An 18,949-nucleotide genomic window follows, 5' to 3' on the forward strand; every position below is an offset into this window, starting at 1 on the left:
CGAGTCAGAGGTGCATTAATGCAGATTAAACTGTGGAGAGACCCTCACCTCACACGAGGACCCCGACTCGACCTTTATATAGTCTAACAGTCTGAGGGTCTCAGTGTGACTGCTGCTGTCATAGCTCTGGTTGAACTTTATGTCAAAAGAGGAAGTCAAACCATCCTCACGTTTCACAAAATATCGTGAATTTTTCACAATTAAAAAAAGATGGTCTTCACTTTTTGGCGATTTGAGTGTCCAAACAGGTCCTGACTTTTATGATTTGTTTTCACTTTCTGGATAAAAACAGTATCCAAATGGTTTTTAAAAATTGCAATATTTAACTCTCACTAACTCCGCCTTCTAAAAAAAAAAAAAAAACAATTTTACAAAAGATCATCATAATCGACTACAACTTGTAAAACTAACTCACACAAGTCCTCACTTCACTTGTTTTCCCCTAAAAATTTCGGTCCTTTTTTTTTTTTTTAACATTCTGCCTTTTAAAAATTATCTTTACATTCCAAAACATTTTCTCACGTTGCAAAAACTTTCTCTTCCTCTCAAGACCTCCGGAAAACTTTTCTCACATTCAGAAACTGTTTTTATTCACTAATGTCCTTGCCTTCCAAACATTGTGTCAGTTTTCCAAAATGTACTGATTTCATCAAAACTATCCACACTTTTTACACAGTATCTTCAAGGTCTCCACTTTCACTGAGCTGTTTTTGAATTTAGAATATTTTTCAATTTTCAAATAATGAATTCCTCTTTCTCAAGCCATGACCTCTGGTCCCTATTGAACGATGAGACATTGGGACCCACCAGAACAGCCTTTTCATTTCTTTAAGTCTTAATGAATAAATCTCAATGTCCCTCAGAGAGATCTGTCAAGTTCTGAGTTTTTTCAGAAAAACCAAAAAACATTCCTATTTTTCCAATTAATAGTCAAAACAGTTCCCAATAAAAGTTCCCAAATCTCCAATAAATGATCTAAAATATCCACAATTTGTTTAAATGTTCCCACTTAAGAGACTATGTCCTTGAGCAACAATCTCTCAAACACTTGTCTTACTTTCCATAACGTCTCCACTTTCTCAAAAAGTTTCCTCACTTATTGGTCCTCACAGTGTTTACCTGCAGCTGGTCCTCACAGTGTTTACCTGCAGCTGGTCCTCACAGAGATAGAAATAAAAAGCACAGGCTCACTGCTGAATGTGGACACAAAAACTGTCTTAAAAGTAGACATACAATCACACACTGGTGGGATTCTTGCATCAGGAATGATGATGTATAAATATTGACCTCCAAATCTACACACAGACTGTGTGTGTGTATATGTGTGTGTGTATATGTGTGTGTTATTGTTGAGTAATGTGTGTGTGTCTGATGCAATCCCTGCTGGTCAAACTGGAGCGTTTTAATCCAGAGGAACAGAGCCAGGACCGGGATCAATAATGCAGGAGAGGTCGTTATCCTAAAAGTATTGTCCCCCAGGTGTGTGTGTGTGTGTGTGTGTGTGTGTGTGTGTGTGTGTGTGTGTGTGTGTGTGTGTGTGTGTGTGTGTGTGTGTGTGTGTGTGTGTGTGTGTGTGTGTGTGTGTGTGTGTGTGTGTGTGTGTGTGTGTAGGGCGGAGGTCTGTTTTGACTATAAAGGTGGATGAGGTAGTGGTAGGTCATTGTAGGAATAGAGGGAAGGATGCGCGCACACAAACACACGCACTCACACACACACACACACACACACACACACACACACACACACACACACACACACACACACACACTTACTTACTGGAGTTCATTTGCAACCACCAGGGGCATTACAAAAAGAAACACATACACATACACACACTCAGCGGTCATCCGTCATCCGGACGCTGACATGACAGCTCGGTGGGGGTGAGGAGGGGGGGGCTTCATCCTGGGGCGCCGCCCGCCATCTGGCAGGGAATTCTGGGAAGGCCGGAGGAGGCTGAGACCACCGAGAGGGAAGGAGGAGGGGAGTCGGGTTTGTGGTTGGCGGCCATCTTTGACTTTGTTTTTCGGGAACAAAATAAAAGGGAATACCAGCTCAGGTTTATTCACACTCTGAACTGGTCCCACCTGCACTAAACTGGTTTATCTTAATCCTAATGAATATAATATGTAGGTGAAGTGTGAAAAAAAGAAAAGAAAATGGGGTTTAAACTGGTTCACAAACTCACAAAACCAGCTTAGTTACTCTAAACTGTTTAACTAAACTAACCCTAATTTTCAAAAATGACACCAATGAGGAGGCGTCCCCTTGAGGCTTCAAAAGCCACAGACGTTACATACACATTCATTTAAAAAAAATAAACGTTTTGACACCCTGGTTTAAAAAATGAAAGTGTATTTCTAAACTGGTTTACACTGGTTTGAGTAAATCGCTTGAAATATACTATTAATTGGTTTAGCTTATGGGTAAACTGGTTTCTCAGTACATTTGTTTATAAAGTAGTTTCAATGTAAAGTAAAGTGGTATAGATATGAAAAAACAAAACTGGTTAATATGGATTCTTTAAACTGGTTTATATTTCGTCTGACCTGTGTGTGTGTGTGTGTGTGTGTGTGTGTGTCTGTGTGTGTCTCCTCAGCCCATCCTGTATGAAGGTCAGGACAAGAACCCAGAGATGTGTCGTGTCCTCCTCACCCACGAGATCATGTGCAGGTAAGACACGGGCCATAACAAACCCTGATTATTGCCTCGCAGGAGCTTCTCAGCTGCCAGGTGGCTGTGTGGCAGGAGACCTGGCTGCAGTCGAGCTGGGAACTTTTACATTTTAGTTTCCAGGTGATCTGAAATATCTAGAATCGTATACAAAGGATTTAATCAGAGCAGCGTGCAATATAGTCACACTGTATGTGTATGTGTTGTTGGAGGTTGGAATGGTTTTGTTGATGAATGTACAGTGCTGTGTGTGTGTGTGTGTGTGTGTGTAGGGTGTTAATTATGCTGCACAGGAAGGAAGTGTCTGTGTGTGTGTTTGTGTTAACAGTGTGGCTGTCATGTCTTGGACTGTCAGCGCAAGAAGATCAAGACAACATGTTATGTTTTGGTGTTACATGGTGCGATCAGTACTGCCGTTACACCTTTAACACACCTTCAGCACATGAACTCCCATGTAAAGACAATAAAGTTCAGTGGGTATACTCTTTATGTAAAACAAAATAATCTTTTAAATATTGAATCTGATCTAATTTTCACACCAGAAATCAAACAACTCAGCTATCACACTGCAAACGATAACAGTGCAAAGAAAACCTCGACTAAAAGTTATTTCTGTCACAGACAGGTTCAGATTGTTATTCTAATTTTCTGAGAACATTACAGAAAGGATCCCTACAGAGATTAACCTTTTTTTTTTTTAAAAGAGGAAGATGATTTTAAGCAGGATCAGCTGTTACATCACTCTCTACAAACACACCAGACTACATTGACAAAATCAGTCATTTTACCTCACAGAACAAGGGAGGTGCTGGTCTACCTCTGCCTTGATTGGTTGGTAAGTTTGATTTAATAAACGATGGTATTTTAAATTAACCCTTGGTACTAGATGCAATATTTATGTTACACACTAGAACACAGAAAAATATCTAAAATAACTGACACAGCAGAAGAGAAGTAACTCCTGGAGCCTTTACGATGAAGCCAGTTCAACATACCCAGAGTATCAATGTGATCGCTGGCTTCACTAATCCTGACTTTAGAGATCACACAAAGCTGCTTATCAACCTGATAAATCAAAATCACTTGAAGAAATGTAAGATAATGTAAAATCACACGGGACACACAGAGTGTTTGTCGGTCTCTCTCCCTCCTCCCCTCTCACGATCATCTCACAGAGCTCCACTATAAAGAGATCTGATTGGTCGATAGGCGGAATTTCAGGTTGATCTCTTAAGCAGACCGTAACCTGCTCCGGAGCATGCTAGGTGTTCAGCATTAGTTACCATGGTGATCTACCCCGGGAAGAAGTGAACTACATACTTAGTACTGAAAACGTAACCATAGGGATCCTGTCTGTTAATGTTATCAGATACTTAGAATAACAATCTGAGCCTGTCAGTGGCAAAAACAACTTTCGGTGGACACGCTTTGATCCATCAATGAATAGTTGCTGACATTACAGCCTGTTTCACTGCTGCAGGATGAGGTAATCCACAGGGGTAATCCCCAAAAATGGATCCCCTAGGTTGTAGTTAACATCCGTGTTTAATGTAAAATATTAATCTGAAAAGTGAGTAAACTAAAATAAATATTTAAAAAAAATGTATCAATAAATGAGCAAAAAGATGATTCAGTTATCACTGTAGATATTCTACACTCACAGAAGGTATCATGACAACACCTGTGTGTGTGTGTGTGTGTGTGTGTGTGTGTGTGTGTGTGTGTGTGTGTTTGTGTAGTGTGTTTGTGTGTGTGTGTTTGTGTGTGTGTATCTGTAAGAGAAAAAAAGAGCAGCTGTTGGTTTGTCGTCGTTCATCACAGCAATCAACACGTTTCCTGCCCTGCGTGTCTCTGCTGCTGTCTGAGAGTTAATGCTTTTACTGCTCAGACAGGAGGGAAGAGGAGGAGGAGGATAAAAATATTACACACACACACACACACACACACACACACACACACACACACACACACACACACACACACACACACACACACACACACAAACAGGCTGGTGTTTTGTTTTTCTCAACATGTTTTTTGGAGATAACATGCTTCTTCTTCTAAATTTACAAAGATCATGTCTGATTAAAAATGACCGAACTGGTTTCTCATCAAACTGGTCCCAGTTTGGGGGAACTGGCTCAAGATTTTGATTTTATATGTTAGATTTAACTGGTAGATGTGTAGAATGAACTGGGAGTGTTGAAGTGTAGGTTTACAATGAACTGGTTGAGATATCACATATCATATATGTTGCACTTTTCTTAACAAAGTTACAAAGTGCTTCACAGATAAAGCAGAAAAAAAATAGAAAAAGGAAATCAGCAGGAACTTGTTGAAGTCAGTGGAGGCAGCTCTGACTGATATCTGCAACTGTGCATCACAATAATCTAAATGAGAAGTGATGGATAACTGAGCAAACCAGTGGGAGAGAGGAAGGCTCTTATTTTGGAGAGTTGTTTGAATTGAAAGAAACAGGATTTGACGGTATTTTTATTTTCATAGTATTCAAAACGAAGGTCAGAATCAGTCAGATGCTAAACTGGAAAAATCTCTGTCCATGATCACTGACATCACTGGTTACTCATTAACATCTTGTTTAAATATGATGTTTGATGACTGGAGTGAATCTAAATATAACCTATACCGGTCCATAAATGTATATTAATATGAAGTTAACTGGTTAAAGGCAGACATGTTGGAGGTTGCTGAGTCAATCATTTTTCTAACAGTGAGAGTCGTCGTTGACTTTTGGATTAAAGTTGTTGCACAGATTTAGGTTTGTTTTGGAGCAGGGAGCTGTGTTTGTAACAACAGTTTGTCCTCACTCACTCCTCTGACTTTTATCAGCGAGTTTTAATCCTCTGTAAGATTCCTGTGATAAAATGTACACAATGGCCTGTGTGTGTGTGTGTGTGTGTGTGTGTGTGTGTGTGTGTGTGTGTGTGTGTGTGTTTGTTTCTGAGCTTCAGTCGTGATTAAGTGAGATTATTAACAGCTCTCCCTGATGGATGCTGTGTTTCCATTCGTTAATGAGACACAGATCATTCTTTCCGTCCCTGTCTGTCTCCGTCCATCCCAGGTGAGCTCGTCTTTATGGGCGTCCCTGTTGGTTTGTCTACCTGGATCACACTTAGCAGGCTGCACCTTTCAGGTGTAACACCTGTGTCAGAAAGTACAGGTGAAGGAACACCCCAGGAAAAAAGTCTGTTCTGCTCCACTCTCTGAACCTACACCGATAAAAGGTTATGTGCTGTACTTCATGAAGCATACACGCAATCCTGATGAGGCCAGGGTTTGACTCTAAATACTGTAGGTTACCCCACTCTACGTTTATTAACCTGTGCAAGGTGTTTATGAGCCAGGCATTAAATGGTATCGGTTAAAACAACAACCAGGTTTAAGAAAAACAACTGATGCTTAAGGTTCCTGAACTCAGACCCTTACAAAGTGTTAGATAAAATAAGAACAGATAACTCCAAACATTCTCATCATGATGTGAGAAAGAGAACGTAGACGTAAGGGTTCCTTCAAACAGACCTCAGACCATGTAAGAAAGAAAGAAATGATATGCTCATCGATACTTAGCAAATCTAACCATGGGTAAGAAAAAAGCAAAACAGTTCTTTCTCGTTACACTAAAGAAAGAAAGAGATACTAAGAAGTACATGAACATCGCACAAAACAGAAAGGAAAAAAAGAAACACATTCTCAAGGGTTCCTTAACATCACCTGACCACATGCAAATTAGAAAACCGTTGCATAAGGGGTTCCCTCAAAACCCTCCTGACCACGAGTTTCAGACACAGAAGATCTGAGTGCAGTGGAACCTGAAGCAGTCATAGACAGCAAAAAAAAAAACAGACACCTGCTCTTTTGTAATATTAAATAACAAAGAGTGAGGTCTTTTACCTGCTTTTTGTAAAGTGTCTCGAGATAACACTTGTTGTGAGTTGACGGTAAACAAATAAAGATTGATTGACACTTTAGTGGATCCTCAAGAAAGTCTTTTGCTGTAAGAGAAGAAATCTGCCTCCAGAGGGCTAAAACGACAGAAAGTGTTAGAAAGGGAGAAAACAGATATTGAATGGTAACTTATAAATGATTTATAATCTGGTAGAGAGCATAAAAAAAACAGACACTTAGGGTACCTTTAAAATGGAAAGTAGAAGCCAAACGGTACCTTGAAACAGACGCTACCTTGTTTTTCTTAAAGAGACGTCAAAGATGGCTTAACGAAGCATCAGTTCAATAAAAAAAGTTTCCGCCACGTTTGTTGAATTAGGAATGAAAAATGTGCACAACTCTTCAGAAAGCCTAAAGTGTCATACAAACAGCTGTAGAATAAATTGCAAAACAAACTAAATGACTCCATCTTGGAGAGCGGGAATGTTGTACTTTGTGACAGCTGAAGTTTATAAGAAGATTCACTTTTTCGGAGCAGTAGGACATGATGAATCTGGCTCTCTTCCTGCAAATATTGCCCAAAACAAATCCACTCTTCTGCAGCTTTTTCGCTGTGTGTGTGTGTGTGTGTTTGTGTGTGTCAGCGTGTGTCAGCTGTGACCTCTCCATCTTGCTATTGCGGCACATTAACCATTCTTAAACGGGACCGTGCTGCTTTCCAAAACTACCAAATCACAAACCAGTGAGCAGGCGCGGCGGTGGCAGCCAGGTTGGCACACTGGCGGCGCCAGCGGGCTCCCAGAGGCTCGCCAGCTCTAGGCCGCTTTCCTCGCCTTGCCTCGCCGACACCTCGCTCCCTTGCTGGCTGCCAGGCTCGGGGCAATGCTGAGAAAAACCTGCTGCCACGCTCACCGAGAGGGAAAGCGTGGTCCCGGCCAGGCGGTGCTGGCTCGCCGGCTGCTGGCAGGCAGAGCGAATCATCGAGCCTGGCTGCCGGAACGTTTCAGAGCCTTGGGGTAATTACAACACTTGCCCTTTGAAAGTGAGCCCTGTGCTGTCGGCCCGGTTATCTGGACGCTGTGATCCGAGTGCCGGCCTCTGACGCCGCACTGCATGGCCCTCTGGGAGCCTTTGAAGGGCTGGCTCAATGTTTTTTTTATTTTTTTTATTGTGAGTGTGTGATAGTGCGGCGCAGACAAACCTTCTCTTTGTGCTTTAAGTAGATTCCACTTGTGGAGACGTCTGAAGTGGCCGAGGAGGGGCAGCCAGCGGTAATGATGCCTGTGTGGCCTGACTGAGCCTCGTCGGCCAAACTGGCTCCTGTGGCTGAATTATTTTAAGGCCTTAAGTGTGTGTGTGTGTGTGTGATGCGTGTGTGTGTGTGTCTGTGTGATGTGGATGCACTGCGACCTGAGACGCTTCCAGGTTCTGTAGCGCCGATGAGAAATCTCTGCGCCAAAATGAGTGACAGCACCAAAAACAACACAAACACACACTGTTTGTTTTATTTTTACTGTTTTTTTAACCTCACACACACACACACACACACACACACACACACACACACACACACACACACACACTTGGAGCTTCACACTCCTCTCAGGTCTGTGTGTTGTTCCTCTCAGTCATTAGCCGGCCGTGGTGTTAGCCTGTTTGCGGCCCGGGGGGAAACGTCATTAAGGCGATATTGTGGACGCTCAGCCAAGGTTTGTTTTCGTCTTTGGAAAGGGGCCCCGGGTCCCTGGAGGGGCCCCGGCAGTGCTCCTGGGGTCCGGTTTGTTTATAACACTTCTTTGGCAGTTTGGAGGAGGTTGTCACCACAGCAGCACCAGTGGGTTTCCAATGCTAATTGGTCTCCTGGAACTTTCACTAATGGTTCCAAGTAGCTGGGGGAATAAATTATTGTGGCGCGTTCTATGGCAACAGTCACACACAAACACACACACATACACGCACACAATCACACACTATCCATTCAGACACAAACACAGTGCTTAGTTTCTGATTTTTCTCTACTTAGAGATCAAACGGCGCGATAAATGATTCATAACGCGTCTCATTTGGCATTCGCAGCCTCGATTTGACGCTTGTTTGTCAAATGGCAATTTGATTCAGGCCAGCGTGGGGCCGACGCAGGAGCGTAATTGGACGTCGCGGGTCAGATGCAATATGATTAATTCTTAAGAATTACCGGAAGATATGTTAATGACCCTCACAGCGATGAGGGGGGACGCGGATGGATGGTGCAGAGCAGCTTGTCGGGTTATCGTGTCAGGGTAGTTTAGTTGTTTTTAACGAAGGATTCCGTCACATTTACATTTCAGATCACCGATGTTTAGTGTCATGAATGAATTTTGACAAACCTCGCACATTTCTGTCTCATTGGAGGTTAAATTGAAGTGTGAAAGTTTCCCTTTGAGGCTGAACGTGACTGAGTGTAAGAAACCATCAAATCAGAAACACCACAGTTTAAAACTCTTGATCTTAAATGACACAGCAGACATTTTAAATCAGAATCAGTTTAATTTACAAGTGTGTTCATGTGTCTTTAGCATGAAGTTATATTTTTAAAGAAAGCATTATTATTATTATATTTATGTTCTTGGTCAAACAAAACTTCTTCTTTTTTTTTTTTAACCTTTTCTGAAATATATTTAGCCCTAGAAAGATGTTTTGCTTCAGTGGCAGAGTAGACGAGGTACACATTAGGATTTTAAAACATGAAGGATTTTTAAAAAAGCATCGACATCAAACATTAGATATTTCATTTAAAGCAGCTATGATGATCTTTCTGTGTGTTTGTGGAAGTGTGAAGTCCCCTTTAAAGTTCTGGTAATCTAGATTTGGTAATCCTTAAATGTCTCTTCCTGGATCAGGTAGATCCAATCCTGATCCATGGTCGAAAAAGACTGGATTACCAATAACTGGATCATTTTTATTCAGATAAACTCTTTTGCACTATCTGACCCTGGATGGGCTTTAAAAGAAGCAGCAACATTTAGTATTTAGGTTTCCAAATATTCACTGACAGCCTCCGGCCGTCTTGACACGCAGCACATTCAAACACTTCATCACTCAGACCATGCAGCAGGTTTGTTTGATGGATATTAATGTACTGGACTCGATCCTCCGCTGTTAAACATGCCACACTGACCCTGCCCACCACAGGCCTGTTTTAGCTCCACCTGCCCCCTGCAGAGCTGAGATATAAACCCAGCGCTCCTTCCCTTCCCTCACGCTCTCCCTGCGGATGCCTCCACAGAAAAGGGGAGCAGCTCCTTTTTTGGTCCAGTTTCATGTTGGACTCGATGAAAACGCTCGGTGGTCAATTTGCCCTCTGGCTACCTGGACGGCCGTTTGGCAAGCAGCTGTCCGGTTGGCTGGCTGGTTGTCAGGGGCTACGGTGCCGGGGGTCAGGTGGGGGATGGGGGGGGGGGGGGGGGGGGTCCACAATGATGCCTCCATCGCTGGGCGTCGTCCAACTGTTAGTGACCTTGGCTTGGACTGCACCCAGCTGGAGAGAGAGAGAGAGAGAGAGAGAGAGAGAGAGAGAGAGAGAGAGAGAGAGAGAGAGAGAGAGAGAGAGAGTTTGTTTTGTGTGACTGTGTTTGTGTGAAGAGATAACAGGACTACTTTTAATAAAATAAAAGTTGGCATTTTGAAGATATACTCTTTATTTTGTGGGCTTTCTTGAATGTTTCCACGAGGGAACTAGTTAATAATAAAACAGTTATGGGGAAGTTTGTGGCGTCCATGTTCCTCAAAGAAAAGCTACAGGCCTTTAAGTTTGAACTGTCTGTTTGTTATTGATTTTGTTGAACTTTATTGATTTGAGAATTTGCTTTTAAGTCTCAGTTTTTGTTTCAACAAAATATGCATGCCTTTGCATCATTATGTCCCTCTGGGGCAGCTGTGGCTCAGTGGAAGAGTTGGTCATCTCTCAACAGGAAGGTCTGGGGTTCGATCCCCAGCTCCTGAAGCCACATTTCCAACACTTAACCCCAACCCTTGCTCCTGCTGCTTTGTTGGCGGTGTGTGAATGTGTATTAATGGGATTCCTGATGGGACACTTTACAAACTATTATTGTTAATGCGTGAATGTGCTCTCTGCAAAAAACGTCCGTCTTGGTCGTCTTTTTGTCAGAAATAGTTTCATTCCCTGTAAAGTTTTTTTGTTTCCCTCTGTTTTGGACAGAGAGGGGCTTCAGTCAGATTATTTACAAACCTAGAAAGGACTTCACAGGATGAATAGTTTTGCAGTGTTATCTATGAGTATCAATTTATTTTTTATTTACATTTTTAAAACTAGTGACAGCAAAAGAAAAAAATAAAGTCAGTTCAAGTGAAACATGTCGAGTGCTACAAAATAAACGGTAGCTGCTGCTGTTGTTGAAGCAGCAACATGCTAAAGTTAGCGCTCTCTTTTTGTGTCTTTGTCTCTTTGTGTTGCTCTTTTTCTTGTGTGTTAAACTTGTGTGTTTAAGTAAAGTGTTTGTTTTTATGATAAACTCCCTGAACTCACCTGATCTGTGTCGTTCTCTCTTTCAGTCGGTGTTGTGACAAGAAGAGCTGTGGAAACCGCAACGAGACGCCCTCTGACCCCGTAATCATCGACAGGTAGGACCTCACTTTTTAATGGCTTCTCTTTCTCTCTCTCTGTTTATGCTGTGTGTCTACTTACTTATGCTGAACACACACACACACACACACACACACCCAAACACTGTTTGATTCATGGTTTTTTATGGCTCAGTTCAGGACGTTCATTTTACATCAGGAGCTCAAATTGTGAAAGGTTTATTTTCAAAGCAGTCAACTTTGTAAGAAAAGCTTCTGGGTGTGACTCACTTTCATGTTTAAGATCTTACTCTCTCTGATTTGTTCACGGTTCACCTTTTTTTTCTCGCTGTAGACGAGTTTTGTTGTTGGATATTTTTCATCATGAACTGTTGTCTTCTCTGAATCAGCTGATCAGGATCATCGTCTTCTACGGCTTTAAATAAACTTGAAACCTGTGGCAGAGATGTTATTCTGTCAATGTTGATCAACTTTTTTCTTTTACAAATAAAGGTAAACTAAAGGCTGACTTAAGGCTCGTGAGTGACCATTTCTCATGGTCTTTTCTGTTTTTTCAAAATAATTTGATAAACACCAAGGTGCTAAAAGGAAATTGTCCATGACAGCCTGAATTCTGAGATGCAGATCCGGACACTGAGGTGTGATGAGATGAGATATGGCAGATATGTGACACTTAAAAGGAGTGAGACTTTGGGCCTCAAGTGTGACAGTCTCTCTTTTAGGGTTTCAGAGTATTTTTCTCATATTCATTTCACTCCAAAATATTGCAGAATGTCACCTTAAAGCACATTTGAAATGACTTTCGATGCAGTTTGTGATAAAAAAGAAAAAAAACATAATCATTGTAGACTGTGTTACTTCTGCCACATACGTCTGAAACAAACTGCTGCTCTGACTTTGATTCGTTCTGTCTGATTGAATATCAGACAGAAACCACGAGAAACCTTCTGAAAGTGAATATGAACTCTGTTAGCCAATCAGACTGCTCCAAACTTCAGCGTCATACTCCTTTTATTAACGCCGCGCTCGTCCTCGCCAATCTAATCCCTCCGCCCCCGTGTCCTTGGAGTCAGCGTCTCTCTGTCACAACGCCCGGCCATGATTGGTCAGTGACAGCGGGGGTAACTGATGACCTCAGAGGAGGTCAGGAGTAGAGGGGGTTCAGTATCAACTCCATGTTGGCTCGTTAGAGAAGCTTTGGACTACAGCCAGGACACAAACAAGGTGATACACAACAATAAACAACAATAAACATAAACACACCTTACATATAAGACACAATGCATACAGTGCACTCATGTTGGTACACACCAGAATGGAGATTTCATCCACACCATGATGTATATACCGCACACACCTACACACACACACCTAAGCACATATGAACACACTACACACACACCCTGTGTCCTCTCACCTCAAGGTGTGTGTGTGTGTTTTGTGTACGTGTGTGTCTGATGGGTGTTTTTAGAGTTTTTGTCACCTCTCTGTGTGTCCTCTCACACATGAGATGGATTCTATACGTCCAACTCTAACACCTCCATCAACATGTATAGACACAAGGCATTGTGGGTACAAAGACTGTCCTGTGTTTCATCGAAAAAAATATTTTTACAGTACTTGTATTACCTCGTAATCTGTATTTGGAAATTGTTTAGATTTTCTGTTATTTTAATTTCATACCTATATAACAAAGTGATATTTTTAGTCCATGGTTGGACCCCCCCCCCCCCAAAGAAGCCTGTGTGATAAACTCATGTGTGTTCATGAGACCACAGTAAAACATTTGTACTTTGTAGCTTGGAGCTGAGTATATTTAGTTTGTTTCTCTCCTGGGTTTGTCTTTCAGATGTCAGAGTTGTGTTAAGTTGAAGCGTTTCATGTTGAAGATGCAGCTGATCAGTTTTGATCAGCAGTCGATTTTACTCAGTTATTGCAAAGAAGAAAAACGAGGAGACATCGGAGGAGATGAAGTGTCTGGAGTGTATGGCTGCTGCATCAGTTCAGGCAGGGGACGGGGGATTTTTATTGCAATTGTTTGGCCATAGAGAGATCTGGATGAGGAAATACACTTTCAGATATTGGCCAGCAGACTTGACAGATTTGGTTAGATTGGCGAGGATTCAATGCAGAAGTATAAAGCAGGCTTTAGCTGCTGATGGAAAGAAGCTTGTGGTCTTGGGTCAACATGGAGGTAAGATTAATATTCTGCATGGATCATGAAGGACTTCAAAGTCCGGTTTTCTGGTGTTGTTAAAGTGCAGGTCACTGAGGAGAGGGAAGGTGTGTTTATCATTGTCCAGGAAGAAGATTCATTTCTGTGTGTGAAGATTCAGTGAGGAAGCTAGCTGGGAAAGAATGAAAAAATGACCACACACCTGATCCCTTCACTTTGATCTCTTTCACAGGGTGTTGTGGTTTACAGCAGCAGCGTAGTTTTATGTGTTATCTTTGTTGTAACATCAGGTTGTGTAACATTCAGGAGAAACTTTGCCGCTGCTGTAAAATGTCTGAAATCATTTTCTGTCTCCATTCCTTGTTTCTGAGCTGCTTTAATTAGGACGAAACAGGACACCGACACCAGTCCACTAACCAAGGGAATACACACACACACACTGACAGACACCCAGTTATTGTGTGCATATTAATGCCCACACACACATATATGTGCAGACACACACACTCTGTCAGTCTGTGTGTGTGATTTACTGCAGCTCTGCTTGTTTCTCCGCATTTTAGAGCCTGTTAAGAAATGGAGGATTTATTACTGTGACCCCCCCTGTGATACACACACACACACACACACACACACACACACACACACACACACACTAAACTTAGGGCTGGAGGGGGGGGTGGGTTTAGTGTGTTTAGTGACCCATCATGCAAATGATGTCGCTCTGCAGCTACAGTAAAACAGTTTAATGTTGTGAATTCACGCCTCAGATAGGTAAATCAAAGTGACACACACACACACACACACACACACACACACCAACACACACACACACCAACACACCCAGATTCATTCATTGTTATTCAAGCTTTTGTGTGGAAATTTGATCGTTGTGATGTTTCATGCTGATATTCACTGATTGTTTATCCGCCGTCTCCTCTTTGCCGTATTTTAATTCTTTACTACACAAGAACTGTTAAACTTATTAGTATCTTATTTTTTGAAGTCATTCATAGATACAAAGTTTCTTCTGTGTTATCTTAACCACAGGATGCTGTCACTTCTCTCAGACTACGCTTTAAGAGCACACTCACACTAATCTCTACTGTGCTCAAGCACGTTTGACCCCCAAAGTCCAGTAAGTGTGACTAATGTGAGTGATCTGTACGCTGCACAAGCATGGTACACCTCCGTGGCCCTGGCATGGTGAAAGAGGTGTGCCTCCACACGGTAAGGTTGCTGACGCATGAGCACGAGGACCGGAAAAGAAACGTGGACATGACGTATAATCGATCCCTGCCTTGCATAATCGCGAAATCCAGGAGTGTTAGAGCAGTGTGTCTGACCGAAATGACTCATAATGAGCAACAAAGTCAGTAAAGTTACAGTCAAATCTTTTGTTAGACAAGAGAAAATTCACCCTGCCACCCTGATTCAGTCTATAGCTGCTATTTGACAGCTGACAGACGTTTTAAGGTGGATAGAGTTGACATTTTGAATCGATCAAGCCACCTTGAATGTCTAAATGATGTATGACCATTGTGTTTGTTTGTAATCTCTCTCTTGCATGACATGCAGATCATTGAATCTTAAACCACTCCAAAAAAAAGTGTGACCGGATTATTCAAACTGCAATTATTCTATTTCCTCACTTGGAAAAAAAAAAAAAGAAGTTGGTTCCAGCGCACTCCGGCGGTACTTCATGTATGGGTATGATGTATGTACATGAGGTGACTGTGCTCAGGCTTGGTTGGGCCTGGAGAAATGTGAGTGCAGGCCAGAATGGTACGGGGCAACTGTGTCAAGTGTTAAGTGCCCCCTTAAACAATCTCAATTAAACAAGCAGTTTTAATACTGACTCGTAACTAATCTCTGCCCTGAGCTGTGAGCAGAAATATGAACTCTATGTTCCTTCACTCTGCAACAAAAAAAAGCTGCTGAAATCTCAGAGATACGCTAAAATGTAAAAGGGAGCTAGATATCCTGGTAATTTAGGTGACGTGACCCTTTAACTCCAAGAAACTGGGTCCTCTTTAAGCACTAGAATCTGCAACTGAAGCTCAGATGCTCAGGTGCTGTCGGTCACTAACAGGCCTGTGTGTGTGTGTGTGTGTGTGTGTGTGTGTGTGTGTGTGTGTGTGTGTGTGTGTGTGTGTGTGTGTGTGTGTGTGTGTGTGTGTGTGTGTGTGTGTGTGTGTGTGTGTGTGTGTGTGTGTGTGTGTGTGTGTGTGTGAATATAAATGTGCGCTGATGCTCCTCTCAGAGGTCGCTTTGTTTCCTGCCTGCACCCGTTAATGGCTGAAATCCTGCCGAGGCAGCAGAACGCGGCGCTGACGGATCGCCGTAACTCGGCCGTTATTACACGCTAATATTGCAATTAGATGGGTGGACAAGTCGCCCGAGCGGGGGCAATAAATCCCCCCACAGTGTCAGAGCGTACGAGGGGGCCGAGCTCTAATTACCCAGAACACACCTCCCCTCCCCTCTCCTCTCCTCCACTCCACTCCCCCCCTCTCCTCCCCCCCCCCCCCCCCTCCCCAGCTGTCTGACCATCACCCTCCTCTTTTAATGGCCGAGCCTTACATGGAGGTCAGGACCCCCCCCCCACCCCCCCCACCCCTTTAGATCAACACTTGTTCTCTAACACCATTTACAGCTTTGATGTCACCTGCACAGAGGTGAGTTAGAGTGATGGAGGGTGACCTTTAACCTTTAAACATTACACTACAAATAAGAGGGAGGATCTGAACAGCTGGTATTAACACATGTATCCTTAAAAAGATAAAGACGCTTCATAAACAAACTGCATACGTTTCTTAACATAAAAACTACATTTCCCATCGGCCCCCTCCCTGTTGATAATAAACACACTGCAGGTGATTTAACTGTCTTTCTTTTTTCTGCCACCTGAACGACTTTAAGGTGAACTTAAGAGGAAAGTCAAGGCTGATCGTGTGATCTCATTTTATTTACGTGTTTCTTGTTTTGAGAATAAATCATCATTTGCAGAAACAGAATCCTGCACGCTGTCTTTGTCCCCCCCCGTTAAGCTGTTTAATCGTCTCGAGGGAGCAGAGAAGCTGCGGAGCGAGCGTCAGCAGAGCGAGAGGAAGGTCTGATTTAAAGGGACGATTCAGGAGGAAACAACAATGATAACTCCTCACAGGTCTCTGCTCCTACTGTAGGCAAGTGAAGTACTTGAGTTATCTGAAAGGCCCTTAAACTATAACTCACTGTAACTCCAAAAAGTTTATTTTTATTTTTTTGCTAGTTAAAGGGGTAGCTAGCTTGTTGGTCGGGTGGCCGAGGGCTGGGGGGGTTTAATAAATAAACACCAAATAAATATTAAAAACAACTTACCACACACTTAACATGTGTATTTACACAAGTGACAAAATAATAATATAAAATTAAACATGCTTAGAACCTGGACAAAAAAAATGATTTGGTCTGAATTGCTCATGTCTTTATCAGCACACACTGAATGGGGATGATATTTTTTAGAACTCATCTGTCCGTCTATGAAGGATTGAGTTACGCATAGTTAGCGGTATTGACTTAAATGACTTCAAGTGGGCGTTGCTGCAGCTGTTTGTCCGGAGGCTAAAGGCCTGCCTCAGATCCCCCTCTTTGTCGTAGACTGACCGAAAGTTAGGTTGAGAGAGCATTTTCAATATGGGGACTTCCATCGATGGGCTTCAATATTTCTATTCAGATACCAGAGGGTGACATCACTGAAACAACGTCCATGTTTTATACAGTCTATGGATCATTCAGAAAACTGTCCAACAGTGGTCGATTGCCATCCGTCGTTTGAGCCCTTACAGGCACTTTGTTGTTCTCACATAGGACGACCTGACAGGAATGACTCGGGTTTAAAGTCCTTGTTGCATCATCATAACAGTGAATAAGCGACCGAGACAGAGAATAATACAAAAGTAAATCTATGAGAAGTTTGTGGACATTCAAACCCAAATAGTGAAGTCACACAAAACTTTTGAAAATATTTCACCAACGTTTTGGTGTTGAAATCTCTTTGAGGAGATCTCGGCCTCATCGTGTTTGAATCAATTCATGTTTCTGTGTAAATTTGTGTGTTGGAATCTATGGGGGGTTAGCTCCACGGGGGGGGGGGGGGGGGGGTGGTTGGTGGAGGTGGTGGTGGGGGTGATAGTGGAGGGTTATCTGCCCCTGTGGACCCTTCCCAGCAATCGTAGCCCATCGATCGGGTGAGCGAGGCCCATCGGAGCCGGCCAGATTAAGAGTATAGATTTACAATAAAAGCAGGACATTACTGAGCAGGAGAGGCTCAAATTGAAAGGAGAGAGATGGGGAAGGGGGGGGGGGGGGTGAGGATGAGGGTTAGGAGAGCCAGAGGGGGAGGAAGGCCTGGAGGTCGCTGCAGGGGTTTCTGGGTAATTTCAGTGGAAGATGTGGGTGACGGTGGGAACACGCAGGTCAGCGAATCGACCAAGTTTCAGGTTTATTGAAGGACGTCGATTGTGACGACAGCGTGTTGATGTGGTTTTATGGGGGACCTGCAGGAGCAATGCATCATGGGTAAAGTGGGATCTGATTGGAATAGTGAGTTTCTTTTTTTTTTTTTGAAAATCGATTCTGAGAGAAGCTGCTGATGGATTAGATTTGTACCAATATTCAATAATCCCAATCAATGGTTTGGTACATAGTGGTAATAATGTAATCAATTATTTATACTTTATGTAAGTATTTTATATGAAAGTGCAACTTAATGATCAATCATGATAAGATTGAAGAGATCACTTTAAAGTTGAAGTATTTTTGATTCACTGACTTGAGTGTAAAAAAAACCCCCCAAAAATCGATTTAAACATCTTAAAGTGTAGTGAAGAAGAAAAATACTTTATGCTTTTGTCAGATAGAAGTTGTGGCTGTTTACCAGACAGGGAGCCTCCTTTGAAAGACACAAGACAGTTGCATGATGGGAAATCCAGGATTAGGGGTTTTTCTATTTGAAGTCAGATTAATGTCACCTCTGCTGCAATCAAATTCAATTTATATGTCTTGTTCAAAAAACGTACATCTGTAATAAGTTATGTATACGTTATAAAATGTCAGAAGTCTGTACGTTCATCAGATAGTTCTGTCCAGTTGGACCTCAGAGTCCATGTGTATTCAAAAGAGTGACACACACACACACCTCCACTGACCTCCAGCTGAATTTAACTTTGTGTGTTTGTTTGTGGAGGATGTTGGGCTGTGAAATATAAATGGACGCTGGAGGCTGCAGCAGGTGGCCTGATGTACACACTGAATTATTCACAAACACAATCACACAACGAGAGAGAGAGAGGACTCTGACTTGATACAAACATGACGACACACCTAAATGATATCTCCCATCAGAGGATAACTTAACTGAGTTTGTATGAAGTTCAAACTCTGAAGCTTCATGCAGACCAAATATCAAAACCTATATTTTGCATGGTGAAGATTAGTCTACTAAAGTATCGACAGATGGCTGTTCATCATGAGCTTGGTATTGCCCAAGAGTTCTGTCTCTTAAATTGAGGGTTTTCCTTGCCACTGTAACTTTGCTAAATCTTGTTTAATGCCGTGCTCATTATGGATTGA

At 42.4% G+C, this 18,949-nt stretch overlaps 1 protein-coding gene across 3 annotated transcripts in view; it reads left to right on the plus strand.

Annotated features, from left to right (window-relative positions):
• LOC109987330 (transcription factor COE3) overlaps positions 1–18,949 on the plus strand; it is a 130,967-nt gene that overhangs the window by 25,471 nt on the left and 86,547 nt on the right. For all 3 annotated transcript variants that reach the window (XM_029278156.2, XM_020638371.3, XM_020638370.3), the window contains exons 5-6: positions 2,600–2,673; positions 11,131–11,199. In XM_029278156.2, the coding sequence (XP_029133989.1) occupies positions 2,600–2,673; positions 11,131–11,199 (143 nt within the window). The remainder of the gene's footprint in view (positions 1–2,599; positions 2,674–11,130; positions 11,200–18,949) is intronic.

The sequence above is a fragment of the Labrus bergylta genome, chromosome 9, assembly GCF_963930695.1.
Source record: "Labrus bergylta chromosome 9, fLabBer1.1, whole genome shotgun sequence".
In the NCBI taxonomy this organism is placed as follows: Eukaryota; Metazoa; Chordata; class Actinopteri; order Labriformes; family Labridae; genus Labrus; species Labrus bergylta.